Source organism: Acomys russatus, chromosome 32 (assembly GCF_903995435.1).
Source record: "Acomys russatus chromosome 32, mAcoRus1.1, whole genome shotgun sequence".
In the NCBI taxonomy this organism is placed as follows: Eukaryota; Metazoa; Chordata; class Mammalia; order Rodentia; family Muridae; genus Acomys; species Acomys russatus.
Window position 1 is genome coordinate 2468963 of NC_067168.1, and position 26786 is coordinate 2495748.

Genomic DNA, 26786 nt, shown 5'->3' on the forward strand with positions numbered 1-26786 from the left:
TGAAAAGAATTTCAAAACTCTGAAGAAAGAGATTGAAGATGACCTGAGAAGGTGGAATGATCTTCCTTGCTCATGGATCAGGAGAATTAACATAGTAAAAATGGCCATCCTACCAAAAGCAATCTACAGATTCAATGCAATCCCTATCAAAACACCTACACAATTTTTTTAAAGACATTGAAAGTTCAATTCTGAACTTCATATGGAAAAACAAAAAACCCAGAATAGTTAAAACAATCTTGTACAATAAAAGGTGCTCCGGAGGAATCTCCATACCTGATCTCAAACTGTACTATAAAGCAATAGTAATTAAAACAGCTTGGTACTGGCACAGCAACAGGCTGGTTGATCAGTGGAATCGAATCGAAAACCCAGATATGAATCCACACACATATGGTCACTTGATTTTTGACAAAGAAGCCAAATCCATTCAATGGAAAAAGGATAGCATCTTCAACAAATGGTGCTGGTCTAACTGGAGGTCTATGTGTAAAAAATGAAACTGGACCCATATTTGTCACCTTGCACAAAACTCAAATCCAAGTGGATTAAAGACCTCAACATAAAACCAGAGACACTAAGTCACTTAGAGGAAAAAGTGGGGAAGAGCCTGGAACATATTGGCACAGGAGACAACTTCCTGAACAGAACACCAACAGCCCAGGTCTTAATGTCAACAATTAATAAATGGGACCTCATGAGGCTGAGAAGCTTCTGTAAGGCAGGAGACACTGTTAAGAGAACAAAGCGACAGCCTACAGACTGGGAAAAAATCTTCACCAACCCTACATCTGACAAAGGTCTAATATCCAAAATATATAAAGAACTCAAGAAACTAAACACCACCAAACCAAATAACCCAATTGAGAAATGGGGCTTGGAACTAAACAGAGAATTCTCAACAGAGGAATATCAAATGGTGAGAAACACTTAAAGAAATGTTCAACCTCCTTAGTCATCAGGGAAATGCAAATCAAAACAACTCTGAGATTCCATCTTACACCCATCAGAATGGCTAAGATAAAAAACTCAAGCGACACTACATGGTGGCGAGGATGTGGGGAGAGAGGAACACTCCTTCACTGCTGGTGGGAATGCAAACTAGTACAGCCACTTTGGAAATCTATCTGGTGCTATCTCAGAAAAAAGGGAATAGGGCTTCCTCAAGACACAGCTATTCCACTCCTTGGAATATACCCAGAAGACGCTCCAGCACATAACAAAAAAAATTTGCTCAACCATGTTCATAGCAGCCTTATTCCTAATAGCGAGATCATGGAAACAGCCTAAGTGTCCCTCAGTAGAAGAATGGATAAGGAAACTGTGGTACATTTACACTATGGAATACTACTCAGCTATTAAAAACAAGGTATTCCTGAAATTTGTGGATAAATTGATTGAGCTAGAAATTATCATAATGAGTTAACCTAGAAGCAGAAAGACTTAAATGGTATATACTCACTTATATCTGCATACTAGCCCAAGGGGCATGTCCCACGAAAGCCTTCGCTTACCAGGAAACTGGGACAGAGGGGAGGACATCCTATTGGGACTCTAGATGAGAGAAGCATGGGAGAATAGTAAAGTAGAAGGATCCAGAGGGTCCTAGAAACCTACAAGTAGAACATTATGATAGGTAGATTTGGGGCCAGGGGTCCCGCTCAAACTAAGACACCAGCCAAGGACAATACAGGCGGTAAACTTTAAACCCCTACCCAGATCTAGCCAATGGACAGAACATTCTCCGCAGTTGAGTGGAGAGTGGGATATAACTTTCTCACGTACTCTGGTGCCTCATATTTGACCATGTCCCCTGGAGGGGGAGACCTGGAGGCACTAAGAGGAAGGACAGCAGGTTACCGAGAAGAGACTTGATACCCTATGAGCATATACAGGGGGAGGTAATCCCCCTCAGGAACAGTCACAGGGGAGAGGAATAATGGGAAAATGGGAGGGAGGGAAGAATGGGAGGACACAAGGGATGGGATAACCATTGGGATGTAACAAGAATAAATTAATAATAAAAAATTAAAAAAAAAAGAGGTAGAAATTGTACAGTGTTCATTAAGTCACGGTTAAACATCTTAATATTTTATGTTAAGTAATCACAGCTTCATAATAACCCTAGGACATTAGCTCTTACTGTCATCATCCCACTTAACCAATGAAGAAGGTGAAATGCAGATGATAACCTGCCTTGTCACATAATTACGTATCAGATAGTCACGGTTGCAGATAGCTCATCTTAGGACCATTCCCTCTGCTACTTGGCAACATTTCTCTGGTTGAGGGAAGAGCTGGGCATTCCAGTTGTATTTTTCACGGCCGGCTCGAGGTAAACACATGCAAGATCTGTTGAACACATATTGTCCATATCTGTCAGGAATTCCCAGCAGCTGTGGTTGCCTGCACAAAGACTGGCACAAATCACAGCAGCCAGCACTCCAGCGTGGCCAGGTATGGCCTCCTGGGCCTCTGCCTCCATCGGAGCAGTTACTGTCAGCTAACGGCTGCTCGGAGAGAAAGGGTAGGTTTACATTAGGAATTAGGTCAATGGTATGTTGACACACTAAAACAGATGCCCCCCAAATATGAACAGCACTAATTGGACTTGATGGGTTATAAAAGAAAAAGGATGAGATGGAGTGGGGCCGTAGAGAGCAAACCCAAGGAGTTGTAAGGGAGAAGTGGAAGATGAACCTAATAGGAGTTTGCCATATGCATAGATGACTTTCTAGAATAATGAAAAAAAAAAACTTATATGACTAAAAGAATCTTGGCAGTTGTATTTCCAGCCCTTATTTTGGCATTTTGACTTCTAGGAAGCTATCTTAAAATAGCTCAATGAAACTGATTCAAAAAGAAAAACGTATGTCCTCATTATCTATAATCATAAGAGGAAAACAGGAAAAAATCTAAATGCCAAGTAATAAGGTTCATGTTAATTATATTTGTAGGTAAAGACATACTTGGCATAAAAAATAAATCATGATCTGGAGATATTTTTTATTTAAAGATTTATCAATCTCTCTCTCTCTCTCTCTCTCTCTCTCTCTCTCTCTCTCTCTCTCTCTCTCTCTCTGTGTGTGTGTGTGTGTGTGTGTGTGTGTGTGAGTGTGTATGTGTGTGTAGACATGAGTGTAGCACCCATGGAGATTATAAGAGGGCATAGAATTCCCTGGAGTTGAAGTTATTGGTGGCTGTGTTACACATGTGTATGATGGAAACCAACTGCTGGTCATCTGTAAGAGTAACAAATACTCTTAACCACTGAGCCATCACTCTGGTCCTCATCAAGCTAGAGATATTGATAATGACATTTATCAGGAAGCATAGCAAAGTTCCCCACCTTGGCAGAGCAAGTTAACCTTACTCTGGGGCAGTCAGTCAGCACATTAAGTAAATAGATTATACACGAATCAAAAGGTCCAAGTGCAATTAAGAAGGGAAAAGTGATGGGCCCTGGGGAATGCTGCTGGGTTGGTACACGCAGCTCGCTAGTAAAATCAGGTACTGGTCCACCTCACTGAGGCAGTGAGATTTGAGCAAAGACTGAGAGGAGGTGGGATCCAGTAAGTGAGTAAGGAATTCCTTCACCTAAGGTATTTTAGGTGAAGAGAACAGGTGATGAAAGAGCCAAGGCTCAGCAGGAGATGCTATTGGTACTGTGTGTAAAACCTCTACATCCCTGAAGCTGCTCTGCTGTGACATTTGGGACCCTCATCCTTCCTACAGGCCCTTGCTTTCAGACCACAGATCAAACTAAGCCCTAACTGTGCATCCTTTAGTGTCCTCCAAAACAGGAATCTCCTGATCAATTAAGGAATCATTGAGCAAAGACCCCCGGGCTGCCTGCCTTAAGGTAGGATAATTCGGGTTCTTCTCTGCCTGCTGGCACAGCAACACCCTGAAATGCTTGCTGCAGTGCAGATTCCCAGTCAGTAGGTCTGGGGTGAGTTCAGTCACTCTCCAACGAACTCCCAGGCTGAGCTGGTGCAGCGAGCCCTAGGGCCATACCTTAAATAGCAAGGCTATAGAGTTACTCTGTGGGATCCGCAACACCCACTCAGAGCATTCACATCATCTCCCGGTGTTCTGGGGGGTCACTGACTCATTTCCTCTCTTCCACACAGTGCTATTCCACAATTACCCACGAAATAAACCAGTTCCATTCATTGAATCTGAGGATCTGGTTCTGGGAGAGACCTCATCATCTCAGTGTGTCTGTCAAAGTGAAAGCACCGTGGGTGTCTCTATTCATGGAAAACCTCCAATGTTGCTATAGAGTACTAAACTTCTCTAAGTCCATAAAAAAGAAAGCCAGCCTAAGCCAAGTGGGTGGGGCTAACTCACATTGTGAGCAGCGAGAAGAGTTGTATTAGAGAAGAGATGCTCATGAGAGGGCCTGGCATAGAGCAAGGCACTGGAATGAAGCCTCCTTGAGTCCCTGGCATGCAAAGGTTGCCTTGAAATCTCTTAACTTGGTAGTGCCCGACTATGATAAAGCAGTGTGTGTGTGCATGTGTGTGTGTGTTTCCCCAGTTGTTTGTGCTCCTTTGTGTGCGTCCATGTAGAGGCCAGAGGTCGACTCCAAGTGCTGTACTTTAGGTGTTGTCTACCTTGGTGGAGCCCTTACCCTCAGCAGGTAAGCTAGAATAGCTGGCCTGAGAGCTTTGGCGATCTGCCTCTCTCTACCTCCTCGCTGTTGATACCATAAACACGCCCTACCGTGCTCATCATTTATGGGTATTCTGGGGTTCCAACTCTGATTTTCATGCTTGTGTGGCAACTATTTTGCTCACTGAGCTATCTTCCCAGTTGCACAAATAATGATAATTCCTTGTAGCTGTAAGTCACAGATCTCCAGACTCCAAAATGTATGTCCCAGACATACATTTGCAAGGCAGAGAAATTTATGACCACATCTCATCTTTTCTCCCTGTCTCCAACATCCATCATCTTCAGGCAAGAAACTAAATCCTCTTCTGTTTAATTTAATACCTTTCTGCAGTGTGGATCCTCTGCATGGGTCCACTTTAGAAGCCTCGTCCTGGACTCTCTGCTTCCAACCACCCCACACTCATCCACCCTCATTCGTGTTGATGCCATCTTGGATGAAGTGAAGTTTCTCATCACCTGCAGAAATTGGCTCCACATTCCTCTCTGAGTGATGGTGCTAGGACAGCCACGTCTATCTCTCTTTAATAATGTCAGAGTACTGGACACCTCCCAGGGACAAAGATGCATTCATCCAGCAGTTGGCTCAAGATTTAAAGTGACTTACAATAAGTTCAGTAGCATTTGAAGGGAGCATCTCATATAGAAGAAGTTTCAGGGGAGAAGCTGGGCTTTGGGAAGTCAGTTCATTAACTGCGACTTACCCATTGGTTCTAAAGTTCCATTGCCTGCACTTTAGGATGTGGGTTCGCTTTTGTTACACAAGTAATCAGAGCCTGTATAATTTTCTTAAAGAAAGCAGAAGAAAATGTGGAATATATCTTTGGATATAGAGCATATTCATACATGTGTATGCATGTGCGTACATGTTATACTGTGGTCGCATGATATTCTATTGAGACCCTTGCCCTCATTTCAAAATAATCTACCTCTCGAGTGTGCTTAGTTTTTGTGATGACAGTGGGGCGACCCACTGTGTGGATGGATGCCCGATTCCCCTCTGTCCATTCATTCACTTGCTTGTTTGTTTGTTTGGTTGGTTTTTCATGATGGAGACCAGAGGAAATCCTTGGGTGTTCTGGTGTCATCTATTCGTCCCTCTTTCTTGAGACATATTTTCCTATTGGCTGACAGAGCAAGGTGCCCAGGAATCTGTCTGTCTCCAACTCCCTAGTGCTGTGATTACATATGCATCACCATATCAGACATTTGTCTCTTTTTCTGCATCTATGAGGATAACCATAGAGTTTCTGTCTTTACATCCATGTCTGTCAATTATTACGTCTAGTGGTGTGCATAGGTTGACCCATGCCTGCACTTCAGGGAGAAAGCCAACTTGGCTGCAGTGAATAATCTTCTTGACGTAAGTGTTTATTCCGTTTGGCTGTATTAGACATTTTAAAATATATGTTCGTTAGTGATATCTGCCTGTAGGCTTTGTTTGGGTTTTTGTTTTGTTTTGTTTTTGTTGCTGTTATTGTTGTTGAGTTTTTTACTGGGTTTGGTATCGAAGTGATACTGGCTTCATAGAAGGAGTTTGGGAGTAAGTGCTCCTTCCATTTCTCTGTGATTAAATAGTTGAAGAATTGAATGTAGAACTCTGAAAAATTCTGCTGTGAATCCACCTGGCCCTAACACACATACATACATTTATCTATTTATTTATTTATTTTCATTTGGGAGTTTGTTATTACTGTTTCTATCTTCTCATGTCTCATGGGTCTATTTAGATTGTTGACTTCTTGGTTTACTTTTGGTGGTTTGATTGAATGCAGAAATTTTTTTTTTTTTTTTTTAGTTTTTCAATTTATGGAAGTACAGGTTTTATATTATGAATTTGTTTTGCATATGTTGTAATGGTTCTCTGTTCATTGCTGAGTCTATTCATTTGCCCCCCCTTTCATTCTTGTTAGTTGGGTCAAGAGTCAATCTTGCTTTTCATTTCAAAGAACAAGCTCTTAGATTTGTTGGGTTTTATGTATTGTCTTCTTCATTTCTATTTTATTAATTTCTGCTTTAATTTTTATTATTTATTTTGTCAACTGGGTTTGGATTTAGGCTGTTCTAGATTTTCCAAATTGTAAAGTTGTACCATTAAGTCATTTATTTGTGCTCTTTCTGACATTTTAAATATAGGCCCTTAGAGCTATAAATTTCCCTCATAGGATTTCTTTCAGTGTATCCCAGAGGTTTTGCTGGGCTCTGCTTTTATTTTCATTTTGTTTATTATTTGAGCTCTCAGCAGTACTTCATGCCTTCAGTAACTGTGACTTATTGTTTCTCCCTGCATTCTCTTGGCTGTTATTCTCATTCCTCTCGTTAGCCCAAAATATTGCTTCCTGTGTTTTCCTTAGATATGAATATTTTAGATTCATTCTATCATGGAAAGTTTTCTTTCTCCTTTGATTATGGTAGATCCTTTTGTTAATATAGTTTGGCCATCTCAGTCTTTTCGGGCTTGGAATACATTGCTCCAGGCCCCTCTGTCTTTCAAACCTCCCACTAAGAAATCAACCGTTATTCTGATAGATTTTTCCTTTATGATCGACTGCTATTTTTTCCCTTGCAGTTTTCAACATACTTTATTTGTTCTGTATACTTAGCGTTTTAATTGTGTCATGTTGTTGGGATTTTCTTCTATCTAGTTGATGTTCTGTGTGCTTCTTGTATGTGTATAGGTATGTCTTACCTCAGTTTGAGGATGTTTTATCCTATGATCTTGTTGAATATATGGTCTCTACCACTGATTTGGAAATTCTTCTCTTTCATTGTTGCCTATAATTTAAAGGTTTGGTCTTTCTATGGTGTCCTATGTTTTCTGTTGTTTCTCTCTTGTGTTTTTAAATTTTGCATTTTCTTTGCCTATTTTGCCTAAATAGTCCACCTTAACTTTGAGTTCTGATAGTCTGTCTTTTTCTTGATTAAATTTTACTTTTAAGGTTTTATTTTGAGTTTTCTGCCTGGGTTGTTGGGTATTTTAGTTTTATGTTCATTTCAGCTTGAGTCTTCTTCAATGTTTCTATCTCTTAACTGAATTCAATTTTCAGTTCCCGAATTGTCTCCATCATTTCCATCAGCTTTTTTCCTTGAGCATCACTCCGACATTTATTCTCCTTAAACTCTTTCTCCTCAACTTCACTGAGCTGTTTCTTTGTGTCTTCTTTAAACTCCTTGGATTCTTTGCTGAACTAGATGAAGTTCTTTTAAATTCTGCATCCTGTGTTCAATCTTGGAAATTCTCATCGGCAAAGGTTTCTACAGGACTGGTAGGTTTTGGAGGGGAGATACTGCCTTGGTCTTCTATATTGTTTGTATCTTTGCGATGAGATTTGGGCTTGTGCACTTCCCTTGTCAGTTCTGTGTCTGATATGGCTTAAGAAGGTTGACACAAAAATGAGGATATTTGGGCAGGTTGGGACTCAAGGTTGGGAATGGCTTACATAAAATAAACTCAGGTGGATGAAGGGAACTAGGTGGTGATTTGTATGTGTGTCTGGGTTCAAGCCTGGAGTGTGGAGGTAGGTCTGACTAGGGAGAGAGGTTGGATGTGGTTTGGAAGGGGCCTTTGTGTGGGTTGGATCCTGGTAGAAGCCTAGAAGTTAGCAGTGGTACAGGTAGGGGTGACCAGGTGAGGTCAGTACACTGTGTGTGGAGCCATGCCTGGACCAGTTACTTGGAAAGGATGCAGGAAGGGGAGGGTCATGGTGACCCCTTTAATGCAGGTTGTGAGTCTTGAGCCTAGGTCCTCATCCTTGAAGGACAAGAACTCTACTGTCTGAGCCGTTGCCTCGGTCTCATTATTCACTTTTAGAAAGCGTTGTTTGTAGATGTTTAGAGTACAGTCTGTATTTTACAGGATATGGTAGCAACAGAGTGCCGTGTGCATACACATTTGTAAGCGAAGGTGTTTCTGATCGAATTAAAAATGGCCTTTGCTGTCACATTGTTCTTAGAAACAGCTACAGCAATTTATAAACTGTGGGGCATTTTGAAGTAGCCACAAAGAAGAGTTTCACACTCCTGGGTCACAGCAAATTTCACACCACAGGAACTAGATCAGCTGGGTTCTTTCTAGTTTGTTCTCCCTGCTCGACAGTCCCCCTCGGAACTTTAAAATCTTTTCTAGGAATACAGGCTGTACTCAGGCATAAAAGAGACTCTGAAGTCAGTTTCTGTGGGGGAAAGACCTGAACAATCAAATTATATTAGAGAATGTCTTAAATTGCCCACAAATTACATTGTTTGTAGTTTTATATAACAAATGTGCATATCCAGTTCTATGCCAATTTTATTAAGTGTATGTTGATAAGCAATGAAAACCAAATGGTCACAAAGAATGGAATTTTGCACCAGTGCATTCTTAAATATCAGTCATTCATTTGGTTCAAGGAGATGCTGACACTTAAAAAGACCAAACGAGTTTAGAATTACCGAGATAAATAATTTTATTCTTTGTCTTATTATGCTCTAGACGCCTAAATGAAACAGAATTAAAGCAAATAACTCAAATGGATATCTTTAAGAAAGAGGTAAACTGCAGAAGTGTGAGCTGCCTTACAGACATGGCTCGAGTACTGACTGCTTTTCCAGAGGACCTGGGTTCAATTTCTGGCACCCACATGGCAGGTCACAATCATCTGTAATTCCTATTCCAGGGAATCCAACACCCTCTTACAGACATACATACATCATATATGACATATGTATCATATATATATATACACACATATATGATATATATACATATATATTCATATATATATGAAGCAGGAAAGGTCCAGAGATGACCCAGGAATGGCCATCATAGCTAGCACTTAAGGACAGAGAAGAGAAATCTGTATACCAACAACAAGCTACCTTGGTACCTGACAGAAAGATGGAGTTGTAGCTACAGCAAGCACAGCAAAGCAGAAGTGGGGAAAGACACCCTGACCTTCCGCCTCTGACAGATAACCACCTGCAAGTGTGACTGGAAGCTTGCTGGCACAGGAGCCTGGACAATGCAGTAAGCAGACAAAGGTCAGTCTGCAGGAGCAGAGAGCGAGCCAGACTAACACACTCTGGAACAAAAGCTCACTGAATGGACTGGCGAGGAGTTAGTGGCATCATCTCAATTATTCTCTGCGTCTCTCCCTCTCTGCTAGGAGAGTTCAACTAAAGTCAAGGACCTTCCGATGAGATGCCACAGCATGCACACAGGGTCATGCTAGAACGCCCATTGTATCAGCATGCTGTTCTGAGCACACAGAGGACAAAGGCCCGAAGGGCATATAAATGCTTTGTATTCAACCAAGTGATAAGGAAAAGTATTCCGGAGGTTTGTGCTGGGATCTATTTCTTAAGATGTGTGGCTCCCTTCCTTCGTGCCAGGTACCTGTTGTTAAACAATGGAAGAGCCTCCGGTGTGGCCAGTTAGCAGAAGCCCCAGAGATCCTACAAACCATATACATTCTCAGGTCCTCAAGATCAGAATCAGGACTCTGAACATTCACACAGGAGCCCCCACCTAGCTGATGCCAGCAGGCAGCCAGGCTTCAAAACTGTGTCCCATGACTATTAAGACTCACCCCAGCTACAAAGTGCAAGCCAATGGGAGAATGCTGGGAAGACAACCTAAAGAACTATGGTTCTGTCGACCCTCAGTGGGGGCTCACTAGCCTCTTGCAAAAGGTTTCAACGTTAATCTTTTATTTTTGTATTTTTCAGGTTTTTAGACCAATGTGGGTAAGTGAAAACATGCAAGAATTTTTGACATATGTTTCTTTCTTTAAATTAGAAGCTGGGTTCTGAGGCAGCGAACTCTATTGTCCATTTTGTTTATTCTATCATTAAGAATGCTATTTTGTGCCAGTAATCCTTTTGTTTTTAAGTAGTCTTTTAACAATTTTCTTTCTCTCTCTCTTTCTCTCTCTCTCTCTCTCCCTCCCTCCCTTTCCTCCCCCCTCCCCCCCTACCGCCCCCCCTGTGTGTGTGTGTGTGTGTGTGTGTGTGTGTGTGTGCATGCTAGTGTGCATCTTAAGTGAGTACAGATCCCTATGGGGTGTGGTTGTTTAGTTTTTTTTCATCTTGACACAAGCTAGGGCCATTTGAAAAAAGAAAATCTCAGCTGTCACCACCTCCTTCACACTGGCCTATAAGCAAGTCAGTGGGGCATCTTCTTGACTCATGATAGATGTAAGAGGACTAACCCAGGGCAGATGGGGGTGCTGGGAGGCTGCAGTTGGGATGTGTTGTGTGAGAAAAAAGAATGTGGGAAAAATCTCCTTTGATAGTTGGCCATCCAGCATCCCTCATGTTGGTTGGCCCTGTAAACAACAGCGTGTGCCATCTTATCAATTGACTTGATTTTTTTCTTGACATGAAGACAAGTGCCTTCCATACAAACAACATTTCCTTCTAAATTATTTGTACTAAATCCAAACCTTGACAGAGAAAGCGGGACAAATAGTAGAATTAAATTACAGTAAGAACAATTACACTCATAATTGTGTAATAGCACTCAAGCTGTAGTGGCCACACGACCTTGAACTAGAAAGTAGATGTGTTCTCTGCTTCTCTAATCATTATTGGTCTCCATGACACACACATTCAGGTCTTTTCCAAGAGAAAAGTAAATTCTGCTAGTGAACAGCCCAGAAGATACAGAGAGTGGAGGTCTCTTCATACACAAGTGTCAGCACCTGTGTAATAATTTACATAAAACTCTCATAAAAGTTTAATTATTGCATAGGATTGTTTCTGTATAGTACTTGCTTTTCATAACAATGTGACTTGTTAGCCACATACCAGACATGATTGAATTATGATTAGTTTTAAAAAAAAATCAAAGTTTCATTGTTTTACTTCTCTTACTCGCCCAGCTACCTGAAGAGCTGTGCTACAGCACATGCAGCTGCATATAGGGAGCCCATCTTTTGGACGCCTTTTTGAATATACACTATAGACCAACATTCTACTTATTCCTATGTCCCACTTTCTACTATTATGTTCCAAAACATAGGCACTCCCAATTGTTCAGTTGGTATTTTAGTCAACCCTAGTCTTACATGCATTGAGATGTTAAAATGGTGTGATTTGGGTGAATCTGAATAAGGCCAGACATCCAAAACCCATACCTAAAGACTCTTCCAGGCCTAAAATGGCTGTATCATGAAAAACAACTTATTCCACCTGAGAAGAAAAAAAAAAAAACATAAAGTGAAAATATTCCCTCCAAAGAAAATGTAGTTTATCAACAAAAGAAAATTATGAGAAATACCATACGTTCCACAACACAAGAATGAGAATTATGATGTGATAGGGGACAGTTGAAGTAGAGAGCAGCTAGCTTAGCAGATGACACAGAGAACAGCATTGTTGTCTAGGGGATGGACAACTCAGCAGATTATACCAGGCAGCACTTTGGTCAAGGGGACCATATCTAGGAGATCCTACAAGCTCTGTGTCTTTGACTCCCTTAAGATTCACTTTGAGGGGCTGGGGAGATGTCCATGAAGTTAAGAGCACTGGTTGTTCTTCCAGAGGTCTCACATTCATTTCCAGGACCCAAATAGAAGCTTCTCCAGTCCCAGGAGATCCAACACCCACTTCTGGCCTCCTTGGTCACTGCATGCATGAGATGCACAGACATACATAAAATAAAAACTAAGTATGTTATAGTGATAAAATTCATATTGACACTTCATCCCCAAGGCAACCATACCGGTGGTATAGTCTTAGGTGTGTAAGTGGATCCTGAGGGATCTGTCCTGTGAGTAACAGCAGTCATCAAACTGAAGACTTCCAGAGCGTGGTGCTCTCCTCTGTTGTCCTGCCTATGTGCCATGTGAGAACTGAGTGCTCTCTCAGTTCTTTCATGAAAATGGGACACAGCCCTCTCCACACACCAGAATCTTCTGGTTCCTTTTCTTTGCATGCCAAGTCTTTGAAACCATGAGAAATTAAGCTCTGTTCCTTATAGTTTAAACAACCTCAGGTATTATTTATTCTTTACAATTCAAAAGACTAAGACAAAGAGCCTAGAAGCAACATTTAAATCCACTGGTCCTTTTGTTATAAACAAATGTGGATTTTTCTCACAACTGCTACTACTACTGATTTTATTTTATTTATATTTACTTACTTTATATATACGGATGTTTTGCCTATGTGCATCTATGTACCATGTATAGTGTACAGAGGTCAGAACAGGGCTGTGCATCCCATGAAGTCACAAGTGGTTGTAAGTCTCCATGTGTAGGCTGGACACTCAAGCTGGGGCCTCTGCAAAAGCAGTAAGCGCTCTTAACTGCTGAGCCATTTCTCTCTCCAGACCCATGCTGAGCCATCTCTCCAGGCCCACTAACAGTTCCTAACCCAGGTGCCCTTTGTGCCTCAGACCAATTTCCAATTCACTTTGATCAGATTGCACTTAGTTTCCTTCTTTTCAGTCACATTCTCGCTGTTCACTAGGGTGTGTGTGAAAATCAACAGCAGGGAGAGAGAGCTGAACTCTGGCTCTCCTGTAGGTGAACATTCGGCTTCCCAGCCTAAGGATCTGCTTTCTCATCAGCAATATGAGGACGTTAACAATCTTGGTGAGTGGCCTTAGTTTGATCCTGCTATACAGCCAAGGCAGAAACAAGACATGGGCATGCTATTAATTAGCAGGCATGAGGAGGTGAGAAGATGAGGAGGTGAGGAGATGAGGAGGTGAAGAGATGAAGAGGTAAGGAGGTGAAGAGGTGAAGAGGTGAGGAGGTGAGATGAAGAAGATGGGAGGTGAGGAGGTGAGGAGATGAGGAGGTGAGGAGATGAGGAGATGAGGAGGTGAAGAGGTGAGGAGATGAGGAGGTGATGAAATAAGGAGGTGAGATGAGGAGGTGAGGAGGTGAGGAGGTGAGGAGATGAGGAGGTGAAGAGGTGAGAAGGTGAGGAGGTGAAGAGGTGAGATCAGGAGGTGAGGAGGTGAGGAGATGAGGAGGTGAGGAGATGAAGAGGTGAGGAGATGAGGAGGTGAGGAGATGAAGAGGTGAAATGGTGAGGAGGTGAGGAGATGAGGACGTGAGGAGATGAAGAGGTGAGGAGATGAGGAGGTGAGGAGGTGAGGAGATGAGGAGGTGAGGAGATGAGGAGGTGAGGAGGTGAAGAGGTGAGGAGATGAGGAGGTGAAGAGGTGAGGAGATGAGGAGGTGAGGAGGTGAGGAGGTGAAGAGGTGAGGAGGTGAGGAGGTGAAGAGGTGAGGAGGTGAGGAGATGAGGAGGTGAGGAGATGAGGAGATGAGGAGGTGAAGAGGTGAGGAGATGAGGAGGTGATGAAATAAGGAGGTGAGATGAGGAGGTGAGGAGGTGAGGAAGTGAGGAGGGAGGAGGTCAGGGAGTGAGAGGACGGAGCATGAGGAAGAGGTCAAATGATGCTCTGGAGATGGGTGCTGCACACAGTGGAGCTGGCCAGGCTTTGACTCCCAGGCTCCCCAGACAGCCCTGACTGCTCTGAAGGGTGGGGATTCTGGGTAGCTGTGCAGAATCTGCTGACCTTTGATGAATGAGGAGTGCTGAGGGGGGTCATCTGACGCTGGAAAGAATGAGGTAGTGCTCTGAAAGGATGAAGGTACTTACCTGAGTGAAAGGGGGTGTGGCACGTGGTTGTGGACTATGGGGTCCTGAAGCAGTGCCCCCAGTCAGAGCAATGCTGGGGAGGGCCTTGCCAGCCTCTGGAGACACCCTCAGCACCTCCTGAGCAGAAATGGGTGGCAAACTGCAAGGTACTTGACACTGCTGCAGAGTTCAGGGTCAACTAATTGTGAGCTATTTATGACTTCACTTTATGTCCTCACTGTATTGTTAGTAATATATAGTGATTAAACAACAATAACTAACTGGTCATACCGCTAGCCACATAGTTAGTTAATAATTTTTTTTCTGTGGTTTTTCTTTTATTTCTAACCACAATGTCATACATACTATGTGCTCAAGTTGGTGCCAGGAAGTGGTGCTTAGAGACAGTTGACTTACAGGTTGAAGAGCCACTTGCTTCCCACAACAGAAATGATTTTGAATAGCCTTCACTTGGACTCTGATGGCATCAAGGAAAGGGTACATATCGAATAGTGAGTATAAATTTGTGTGTGCGCATGTCTATGTGTGCAAATACATGCTTGCCTGAGTGTGTTTATGTGAAGGCCAAAGGCCGAAATCAGGTAGCTCCTCAATTATTTTGCAAACTATCATTTGACTCAGGATGTCTCCCTGAAGACGGAACTCACTGATTCAGCTACACTAGCTAGGCACCAAGCTCTGAGCACCTGCCTGTCTCTGCCTCCCGATCCTGAGCTTGCAAGTGTAAGCTCACCACATCCAGATAATATATGAGTGCCGGGGATCCAAACTCAGTCTTACATGGTTTGTGCAACAAGCTCTCTACCGACTGAGACATCCCTAACTCCAGGTGGATATTTTTTTAATCTTGTGTTTTTCCCATCCACCTCCCTAGAATTCAACACACCCCTGGGCGCTCACTGAATGATGCTTCTTCACTTGGCTTGATTGTTTTGTTCCTACTGCCCCTCCCCACAAAGATGTTAACAAACTGGGCAGTCCAGGAAGCCGTATGTGCCTGTGTTTCATGAAAATATTAATAAATACAGCTATTAGGCTCAGCCCAGTTCCACAAAGCTGCCTGAACACAGTGCTGTTCTGAAATTCAAATACCAGAAATAACCGTATAATTGATCACTTCCCCAAATGCATTCTGGGCCATCATTTTAGCTTATAGGAGAATTGCACCGGAAGATAATCAGAGCATTTGGCTTCTGCCTCATATTTCTCAGAAATAGTTTATGATCTGAAATAGAAATCATCGTGCCTGTTAGGTAGGCTGGCTTCTGCTGCTAATTTACTGTTTGGGCAAATGCTTATCTCATTGTTAAGTATGTATTTTCTTTCTTTCGCAGAAAGGATGGCTTATCTGCATTTCCAGTATGGAGCTGCTTAGAGGGTAAACAACCTGCCTGCAGTCAGACAACGTATAGGGTGACCGCAGGCACTGTGCCCATAACCACCACATTTGGCTGCCTCTCTTGGCTACTATTGATCATTGGAACAAAGGATAAAGGTGTGGGCCTTGCAGCCTGGTTAGGGACGCAGCAGGAGGGACACTTCGCTCCTACTGTGGGCCTCACTGCTTTCTTAGACCTCTTGCTATCATAGTGCAAACAGCCAACATCTTGACAGTTTTGCAAATCTGTGAGTATCTCTACCACAGAGAGGTGACAGATCAGGAGAGGGGAGGACACGGAGGCAAGAGGATTATTTGAAAGGATCTCACCAAGTCTAAGGGGAAAAAAAAGAACTGAGTGATGAGCTGAGGGCAGCGAGGACAGTTGAAGCCAGGGAGGAAATGGCACTACTCATGCTGTCTTTGGGGCCTGTTGGCCTTGCCTACCTTCAGAGACATTAACAGTGACTTTTCACTATGGAAAGTTGTGCTTTTGCTGTTGTTGTTGTTGTTGTTGTTGTTTATTTCTGAGGGCTTCTTTGGATTAGGTAAGAGCCAGAAATAGCCAGACCTGATGAATAGGACATGAGACAATTTCCCCAGCTATACATACTATTTTCTGTAACAGATGCTTGTCCTAGGTGACTGGGGAGATCAACCAGGAGATAAAGTATTTGCCATGCAAACATGAAGTCCCAGTTTGAACCCCCACCACCCATGTAGAAGCCATGTTCAGTAGTGTGCGCCTATAATCCCGGCACTAAGATGTAGAGGTGGGCAAATCCTGGGAGCTCATTGGCCAACCAGTTTAGCTGGTGCCGTGAGTTTCACTTTCAACAAGAGACCCTGCCTCAAAAAGATGAGTCAGAGAATGCTAGAGAAGACCCCTGCCCATCAGTCTCTGGCCTCCACATGTACCTGTGCAAGTACACAAGTACATATACACTCAAGTATACTCAAACTCACACACACACACACACACACACACACACACACACACACACACACACACACACAGGAAGAGATACAAATGGCCAAAAGTATTGGAAAAAACTGTTCAACACCATAATTATCAGCACAGTGTCAACTGAAATCCATGGCCCTGTCACAGTGTCTGTCCAGGAAAGATGGATGAGAAGGACGAAAAAAGACATGGAGAAAAGCACACTTTACACAGTCAATGGGAAAATAGCCAGAGAGAGTCACCCAAGGCCTGAAATAAAGAGCACAGCATGGAGTATTTGCATCCTGGAGACACGCAAAGGATCCAAGTCAGCATATTAAAGAGGTACCTGCATTCTTGGGTCCCTGGGAGCAGTATCTCACCCATTCCAGGGGATACAACACCCCTCCTGGTGGCACTCATCTACGTGTACATGAGCGCGCGCGCGCACACACACACACACACACACACACACACACGACTTAAAAATCAAAATAAATCTTTAAAAAATACAATATGCTACATCTATAGAATTATACAGTAATTAGCATAAAAATCAAATTCTGTTGGCAGGATGGGTAGGTATTGAGGACATTGTACAGAGTGAAGTAAGCCAGGCACAAAAAGATGGGAGCTGTATTCTTCCAGGTGTTTGAAATCCACAAATATCATCCCTCAGAGACAGAGAGCGCCAGGACTGTGGTCAGATACTGAAGGAACCAGCATCTGGAGAAGAGATGCTGCACAAAGGTAGGATGCTTCAGGACGGGAGGGATACAATGTAGTCAGGTGTGATGTCACAAGATGACCACAGAAACAAACTGGCATTCAAGATTGTTAAATTTTAAAAGACATTCTTCCCACAAAATGATAATTCAATAGAATGGAGAATGTGCTAATTAGCTTGGCTTCTGTACCTAGACCAAAATGTTCCATAAATATATGCAGAACTGATAAGTGAAAACTTTGCAGGTTTCTGTTGTTGCTTTTTTGTTTTGTTTGTTTATTTTTGTTTTTTTCCAGACAGAGTTTTTCTATGTAGCCTTGGCTGCCCTGGACTTGCTTTGTAGACCAGGCTGGCCTCGAAATCAAAGAGATCTCCCTGCCTCGGCCTCCTGGGTGCTGGGATTACAGTATGTACCACGCCACCATGCCCAGCTAAGTAGAAACTTTTGAAAAGATGATTACATTGTAGACAGTTCTAGATCACTAAGAGCCAGTGGTTCTAGGCCAGAGGCCCTTATACACTTCATATTTGGATTTAGTTAGTTTCTACTGTTACCAGGGTTACTATGCTTGGCTTGGAGAAAGATGGGGGGCTAGAGGAAAGAAGAGAACAGGGAGAAGAGGATACATGTGGGGGGAGAGGGCCAGACAGAGAGGGAGAGGAAGACTAGAAACCGCCTCAAGTTTTCAAAAAACAACTCTAAAGTGGGAAGAACGGGAGGTATTTTTGTACAAAATTATTTCCTGAATAATTTTCAAGGAAAATGTTCTCAGTGCGCATGGGAGAATAGCAAAGTAGAAGGATCCAGAGTGTCCTAGAAACCTACAAGTAGCACATTATTATAGGCAGATTTGGGCCCAGAGGTCCCGCTCAAACTAAGGCACTAGCCAAGGACAATACAGGCAGTAAACTTTAAACCCCTACCCAGATCTAGCCAATGGACAGAACATTCTCCACAGTTGAGTGGAGAGTGGGGTATGACTTTCACACAAACTCTGGTGCCTCACATTTGACCATGTCCACTGGAGGGGGAGACCTGGTGGCACTCAGAGGAAGGATAGCTGGTCACCAAGAAGAGACTTGATACCCTATGAGCATATACAGGGGGAGGTAATCCCCCTAAGGAACAGTCATAGGGGAGGGGAATAATGGGAAAATGGGAGGTAGGGAAGAATGGGAGGACACAAGGGATGGGATAACCATTGAGATGTAACAAGAATAAATTAATAATAAAATAAAATAAAATAAAATAGATAATGTCTGAGAGGCATAGAGAGACAAGGAATCTCTGGTCGGGATGCATTTTACAAGAGAAGAAAAATAAAAAAATTTTACAACCCCATGCACATGTGGCATACCTGAGTGTATGTGTGTGTACCACATGCATGCGGTGTCTGCAGAAACAAAAAGAGGCATGGGAGTCCCTGCCACTGGAGTTACAGGCAGCTGTGAACTGCCGTGTGTGCATTGGCACTGAGCCAAGGTCCTCTGCAAGAACAGCAAGTGCTTTTCACCACCAAGTCAACTCCCCAGCTTCCAAAGTAGATAATTTCTATCCTTCAATTTATGATTTTAAGGAACAAACCTATTGCTTCTCTACATTTTAATGTGTAGATGTTACTAAATGCGTTTCATAAAATTTAAAATCTCTCACTCTAGAGGGCTAGACAAATAATTGTTCTGGTTTTTTTTTTTTTTAATTCTTTTTAAATTCAGAAAATCATTAGTGTATTTCTTTAGGCTGATTCTCTACAGGTTTAAAGAGAACAAGAAATTAAAGAGCATGTTCGATGTAAGTGTTGCTGTGAAGCATTCAACGGTGCTCTTCAAATGGGCCCCAATAACCGTGCGCATCAGATCCAGAAAGAGCATTAAAAGCCCAGCTCTGGCCTGGACTCCACAGTGGGACCCATGTGACTTAATAACTGGGAACAGAAAGTCCTGGAGTTACAACAGAAATACTTATTACTAAGCTGGGCCTTAGGTGAAATAATCCAGTTTTGGTGATGTACAGGCTATGTCATCACTGAAAGAGCTGTCCACACTGTTAGTCTTCTTACAGATGAGAGAATCATAATTTGATTTTGGTTTTCATAGTGAAAGTCAACTAAATGGGGCTCACATGCACATACAGCCATGTGCAGCGATAAGCTTTCATCACAAATTATTTATAATGACCTTAACCACTGACTACCATGGAGGTTGAAAATTGAACTCTCTTTTGAAGATCGTGTTCACCATTTTTCTTCTTTCTTTCTTTCTTTCTTTCTTTCTTTCTTTCTTTCTTCTTCTTCTTCTTCTTCTTCTTCTTCTTCTTCTTCTTCTTCTTCTTTTTGTCATTCTTTTCTTTTTCATGTGAGCATGAAGCCAACACTTGAACTCATGACCTTTCTGTGTGAGGCTTAGTTGAGATTCTGGATTATGGTTCAGAAGAGAAACAAGAAACATATGCAAGTACAAGGGAGACTTTAGGGCCACGGGGACAGATAGGCAGGGACCTAAAGGACACTAGAATGAACTCCAGTTAGCAGTTAGTCCTTGATCCGAGGGAGAAACCAAAACAGTCTGAGGATGACCCTGAGTTTGGTCTAGCTGCGTAAATGACACCACCCAGCAAGGCCCAGTGACCAGTGATGGGGAAGATTTGGACCCCACAGTGGCAGCTTTTTGACCATATGGAGCCTAAGATTTCTTAGGCTACTGGAATGCTGAAGGAGTGAAGTCCTTTTCACAGTACCATCACCATGTAGCCACAGCCATTAAGAGTTTCTTGTCTCTAGGCTCTGAAGGTAAGAGTTGAAATAATTCAAGTGTCTGAATGTGTAATTTTGTAATGCCATGTTTGGGGTTCCACACCCCACAGAGATTTCCAGCAAGACCTTTCTGGCCCAGTTTGTAGTAAAAGGCAGAACTGCTGCCTAATGAGTATCAGGCAGTCATGGAGAGCAAGCCTGCAGGCACCTGCCCAAGGCTCAGTGAGCAGATGGCCATGGGCACAAAACTATCGCATCGATTGGCACCTTATTGGGTGCCTGGAGCAAGAAAGGGCCTGGAAAAGTCCTTCTCTGGCTGCCCTTCCCTCAGAAGCATATTGGGAGCACAGGATGGGGAAAATGCCTGGTCACTGCCAAGCAGAGCTGAGCTGCCCTTTGAAATGCAGGCTGCTGCAGCCTCCTGGGGAGTCAAGCTGTTGCCTTTCAGTAACCTGAGCGGATCTTAAGTATGGCGAGGCCACTCAGAGTCCATGCAAGGCTGCCTCATGGGATGGCAATAAAACAAGATGGTGGAGGGCTCAAGTCCTCTGCAGACTTGTCCGGGATGTCAAGGACATGGCACAGCTTTCTCTGATTCAGAATTCTCATGTTAGCGACAGAGGCACAACAGATGCGTTTCCAAGAAGCATCACTGATGGTGGGGTGGGAGGGTCGTTATCATAGCAACCTGATTAGTAGAGGATTGCTAGTGTGGAATTTTCAATTTCAGTTTAGTTTTTATATAAATTTCTTGTGTGTATTTCAAAGACACAATGAGATATTTGTAGGGAGTAAAATGACTATTGAGAAACAAATAGGCAGATTCATTAGCTCCCATGGTCATCCCTTGGTGTCTGTCGAGAACACAAACACAGAGTATTAGAATTATAACCTGCTTTAGGCGTCTCTATGCCACTGGATCCCAAACTTAGCAAACCTCACGTATCTACCACTTCTCTCCTTGGCCTCGTATGTCTTGCTTCCTCTTTCGCACGCCCTGCTTACCACTGCTTTCCTGTCTTTCTCTCTGTATTTGATTTCTTTGGTAAGTGTTGAAGAGGGACCCCAGAGCTCTCACAGGGGAGTTTATCACTCTGTCAGTGAGCCTTACTCAAGCCCTGCCAGCTTTTATTCAGATGTCACAAAGAAGTCGCATCCTGTGATATTCTTATGTCCAGCATCACTTAACAAACGACAACATAAAGACCTACTCATGCTGTAACAAGTGGCAAGACATCCATTCACAGAAAGCCAAACAATATTCCCTGTTTATACATGTCAATTTCCTTCTTTAAACAATTAGGAGCACTGGCTGCTCTTGCAGAGGACCCGGATTCAGTTTCCCAGAACCCAAACGACCACTCACAACCCCATATAAATCTGGTTCCAGAGGGTCCAAGGTCTCTTCTGGCCTCTCAGGGCACCAGGTACACTAGTGGTACACAGACATGCATGTATGCAAATCACTGGTAAGCAGTAACTAAAATAATCTTTTAATTGAAGTTGTTCATTTTTCTTCTGAGATATAAAGGCTTGCTATATTTATACTGCTTAATATTTCAAATCAATATCTTTAGCTTGTTGACTGTAAACACATATCCATTATATCACATTAAACACACACACACACACACACACACACACACACACACACACCACCGTCACCACCATCACCACCACCAGTTTAGTCTTTAAGTAACTTGCTGAATTCATAGTGCATTAAAAAGTCAAATTTCCAGATTCTATCTAGAAAAAAAACCTGTCAGTTGAATTTCACTAACAAAGACTTCCACCAAGTCTTATGCTGATGCGGGATAATATTATTCTAATACAATTATATTTATATAACAATAACATTGGACTGTTCTGTATTTTCAAATAGGTTCTGAATAGTTAAGAGCTGCCTCTTCTAAATCAGTAGTAAAAACACAGGCAAAGTACCCCCTACCCCTGCCATGACTTCTCCCCTTTAAGGAAGCAGGCCGTGTTGTTTTCTATGGGTGAGGTTTTTGAAGGAGAGAAAGCTAATTGTCTTAGGTCTTGCACATTTGATGGTAAAGGTGACTGATGACTCAGCAGCCTGGCCATTTCCATGAGACAGTCCTAAGTTAGGAGTGGTTGATGGCAGAGAAGCCACAACCAGCTACCAACTGCACTATTAACTACATAATAGTATTTCAGAGGAGCAGATTAGTACTTGGCTTTGTACACAGATGCCTTTAGAAAGCGTTATAGAGAACAAATATTTTAATGAAAGATCTGAACATTATAATCTGAGAACACATAAAAATATCAAGAGTTTGTTTTAAAATGAGGTTTTGAAATGCTGTCCCAAGATACAATAGGCACGCAAATAAAATATAATGTATATAATTGAGGTGAGTACAGATGAGGTTTAGTTAATCCACAAAGTCAGTCTACTCACATCTCTCCACAGCCACTAATTCCCACACTCAAAATTGTTCCCTTAGGAAATTAAGAAATATTGATCTGTTCTCACATTCATAAGAGGGAAGCAACTTCTAAACCACTCCATAAAACAAAAACAAAAACAAAAACAAAACAAAAAAAAACTCTCCAACTCTCACTCCTTACTAACGCAAAGAATGACTTCTGTCTGCTCTGAGGTGTCCCCGGCTCCTGGCTCTCCTGCATCTTTCAGCTTGTGAGGTGTACATAAGGCAACCTGGCAATCATCCACGGGTCTGGCTGGGATTGGCTGTGCAAACCCAGCTCTTCTTAACATTAGGCTCCAAATTGGACTTCTACAAAGCAGTGTTCATATCCCACCCTCTATCTTCTCCAAAATTTTAAATTTAAACACTCCTTTCTGCTCACTCCTATTACTTAGCAGGACCAGAACATGGGCGCCAGGCTGCTTGGTTAAGGGCCTGCCTTTCTATTCCCCAATGATTTCCTGCACCTAGCACAAGAATCTTTGGCCACCATGTACAGAGCTAGACTTGGGCTCGTTTCAGTATGAACTATCCGAAATCTATTTTTATTTTCTTTGTGAATCCCTTGTTGGGGGAGAGTTATCTGAACAAAAGGAAATTCTTCTCAGAGCACATTTGCGCAAATTCACTGCAGGCATATTCCTTGCCCTGACAACACCTAGACCAGCCTGCACAACAGTAGCAATAAGTGTTAAGACATAGTTAGCACAGAACTTAGCATTTAAGTACCTCCAGCCAGGATCTTCTCTTCCAGCTCTGCCATCTGCTTCTTATAGGCCCTTAAAGCCGCTTCTTTGAAGGAGGGTCGGATCCTCTTTGGCTTTGTGACCTCGGGTGGCTCTACAGGGAGGTTTCGGTTTCCGTCTTCTGCTAATTCCATTTCAACTGCTGGCTCGTTTAAAGTTTCCAGTTCTCCCTCACTAATGATGTCATCTGCCTGCCCATCATAGCCCTCATCTTGCGGGGTCTCATAAGGAGTTTCATAAGAAGGGTGGTCGTAGTCTTTCACGTGTTCGTCTACTTCAGTGACACTAGTCCTGTTTTCTAGCTTAGCTAGGACTTGTTCCATCACCTCCACGTAATCCGTCTCGCTGTCAGCCACTGGTTCACTGTAGTCCTCCTCTTCCTCAGCTTTATAGTAATAAGGCTCCGTGTAGATATCAGAGTCGAGGGTGGTACTTGACTCATTTGCTGTGGATTGAGATAGTGTCCGAAATCTCCCCATTAAGGAAGAGCCGCTGTCCTCACACCCACTGAGACTCTGGGTGCTCTTGTTCCATACCACCTCCAGGGCTGACTTTGCCCTCTGAAGAGTAGACCCAAATTTGGGGAACTTAAAGGTCTTATCAGAAAGGTCAATGCTCAACCGACTGTGCCAGGACTTGGGTGGGGTCCCCTCAGAATCGTCACTTTGCAGCTCACTTTGACTTCGATACCTCATGGCTGGATGGCTTTGACTGGGGTACAGGTCATTAGAATTGGCCTCCTGATAAGAGTCATACTGGCCCACCCACTGGCTTTGTGGTTCACTATCCAATCCAGGGCATGGAGAGGAGTTGTCATCCTGGGTTAAATCGTAGCTTTCAGAGTCATCTTGCAGGTCACTGTGGCACTTTCCAAGGTCATCCAGGTCCTTGCTGAAGTCATCCAGCTGTTGGTCAGACAAACTGTTGGTGTCATAGTCAAAAGGTTCCTGGGTGGATGAGTCTAAACCAACATCAGTTCCTTGCCCTGCTTGGTTCCACTCCTTCCATGGAGATAGGTCCTCATGCAACGAGAGCTGGGAATCACTGTAATTGCTTCGGTCTCCGGAGGCACACATTATGCTGTTACTCATCCCACTGTCCACTGTTTCTGTGTTCTCAATTTCACCCTTTGCTTGCACTGCTGGGATGCTCCCATCCAAACCCTGGTCTAGAGGACTGTGGTACAAGGCAGGCATGCCCTCCTGTTTCCTCTGCCAAAGTTCCCGATCAGAAGAGGAAAGGAGGGAGCTCCCATTAGTTCGGCAGAAAAACTGACTTTCGGAAAAATCCTCTGAATAAGACTGACACAATTTGGAAAAATCTGACTCAGAACGACTAAGCTTGGGAGTGAAAAAGTCGCTCTGTGAGTGCCAGAGCGGTGTGGCCTCCACATAGTGAGGTGGCTGCTTTTCTGGGATATTTGATGCTGAGGGTTGTGAGGGCCGTTTATCGTAGTCTGACTTCTGTGCCGTTCGGCCGTTAGCCGCTTTGTTCTTCGACCGAGCACTGTGTGCCTTTGAGCTGGGCTTAGAAGTGTTTCCCTTTGCTGGAGAGGCAGCATAGCTGCTTCTGCTAAGGTCAGACTCTCTGTCACTGTCGTTGGGTGACAGCCAAGCATTCTTCTTGGCTTTGGGCTCTGGTGTGGATAGCTTCATATCCATGCTCTCATAGGTCTGGGAAGAAGGTAACCCACCTTTCTCTTTCCGTTCTCTGATGTCATAAGTCGGAATATCTGTGACAATCCCAATGCCTGTGCCTTTGAGCTTATATGACTTCTTTAGGACAATATCCCTTTGCTGAGGGGTTTCAAAGTACACTAAGATGGGCCGAGGTTTTGCATTTGGACAATCCCTCTGCTGCCCTATCCTCTGGGCAAACTCAATTTTAATAGTATTTGGTACATCTGAGAAACCCATTTTAGCTATGAGAATTTGGTACACCACGCTTTCAACGTATTCAAGTCTTTCTTCAGGCACATTTAAGAATCTCAGGCTTACCTTACTCCCCATATGACCCAAGTGCTTAATGTAATCGTGGATGTCTCTAGTTTCCCTCCGAGCCTGGACAAAGCCTGTCCGTAGCTGTTCGATCTCACTCTGAACCACCTCCACACTACTGGAGATTTCATCGATAGAGTACTTGAGGGCGTTCACGTGCCCTCGGAGTTCGGAGAGTTCTGTTTCAATCTGACTTATTCCCTGAAGTTCTTTAAAGATCATTTCCATGACATCATGGGTTTGGCTAATGCAGCCAGAGGAGCTAAACCCTGGCTCCAAGACATTTGCCTTGGGGTTCCGGGCAGTTCTATCCAAAGATTTGCTTCTTATGCCCCAGGTTTTCTTCACGGTGCTCAACTCCGAGTCTGAGGAGACACACTCTTGGCTCTTCTTCCATTTCCTCAGTTTCCGTAGAGCACCCAGTTTTAAGGTGTGGAGGGTGCGCTCCCCATCTGAGCTGCCCTCGGAGGGGGCCAAGCTGCTGGAACTCTTCCTGTTCCGTCTGACAGGCATGGTGTGTGTCGGCTGGACCTGGTTTTCCGTGCTGCTCCTTAGCTCGTTGAAGGATTCAGAGTAGGAGCTCTCAACGGAAGACAGCTCCTGAAGTAGATCCTCATCACTGTGGGTCACAGCTGTTTGTAGGCCATTGGCGATAGCGACTCGGTAGCTGAACGTGGGGGACAGAGAGAAGTCTTTGTGGCCTTCTTCGTCTTCTACGGAGAAATTACGAGTGGATGAGCACTTTGCAATCTTTTTTACAGTGCTTTTCAGGGCATTAGACAATTTAGGGGGCTTAGTGTGGCCAGCAAGAGGGAAATCTTGATTTTTTTTCTGCTGACGATCCTCTTTCTTTTTGGTTGTAGTTCCCAATTTCTTTGTAAACATTCCTTTGCAAAGCTTATGTATATAAGCTAAAATCAAACTCTTGAAGAGACTGGCCACCATGGAGAGCAATGAGGGTGAGCCTTTCTAAGCCAAGGAAGTGAATGAGGCACCGGGATGGCGGTGTGTAAGCCCAAGGCCAGCATCACTGTTCAGAGGTGCCATCAACCACAGAAGGATCAGAAAGCCGTCAACAGCCCTTGGGAAGTCAGGGTCTTATGGGACCCACCAGCCTGGCTCCACCACTTGTGAAAGGCATTCTTTTGTGAAAGGGGAGTTTCATGGCTTGCTCATGTCCACATAACTTTCTGATGCATCTGGAAAGAAAGGAGTGCTGTAATCAGTACCAGAATTCAGGTCCCCATTCACTCCACTTCTAACATTTCCCAACATATTTGTGATAGGTGCCGTGTGCAAAGCTGCAGAGGAGGGAAGTGGTTCCCTGGGCTTAAATCAAAACGCACTCATTATATGATGCCGTTTCCTAAATCAGTTTTTGCAACTGAAATTCTGACAGATGATATTTGGATTACTTTCAAAAAATAATAAAATGACAATTTAAACATAGTTGTGGTGCCACTCCTACTCTATTTCTTTTTCTAAATTTGCATTTACTAACAAAAATACAAG

General features: G+C 43.3%; 1 protein-coding gene across 1 annotated transcript in view; it reads right to left on the minus strand.

Annotated features, from left to right (window-relative positions):
- Window positions 1–26338, minus strand: part of Unc13c (unc-13 homolog C) — a 426680-nt gene extending 400342 nt beyond the window's left edge. The window contains 1 exon segment of the mRNA XM_051140226.1: window positions 23261–26338. Within this exon segment, the coding sequence (XP_050996183.1) occupies window positions 23261–26219 (2959 nt within the window). The 5' untranslated portion in view covers window positions 26220–26338.
- Window positions 26339–26786: the final 448 nt, after the last annotated feature.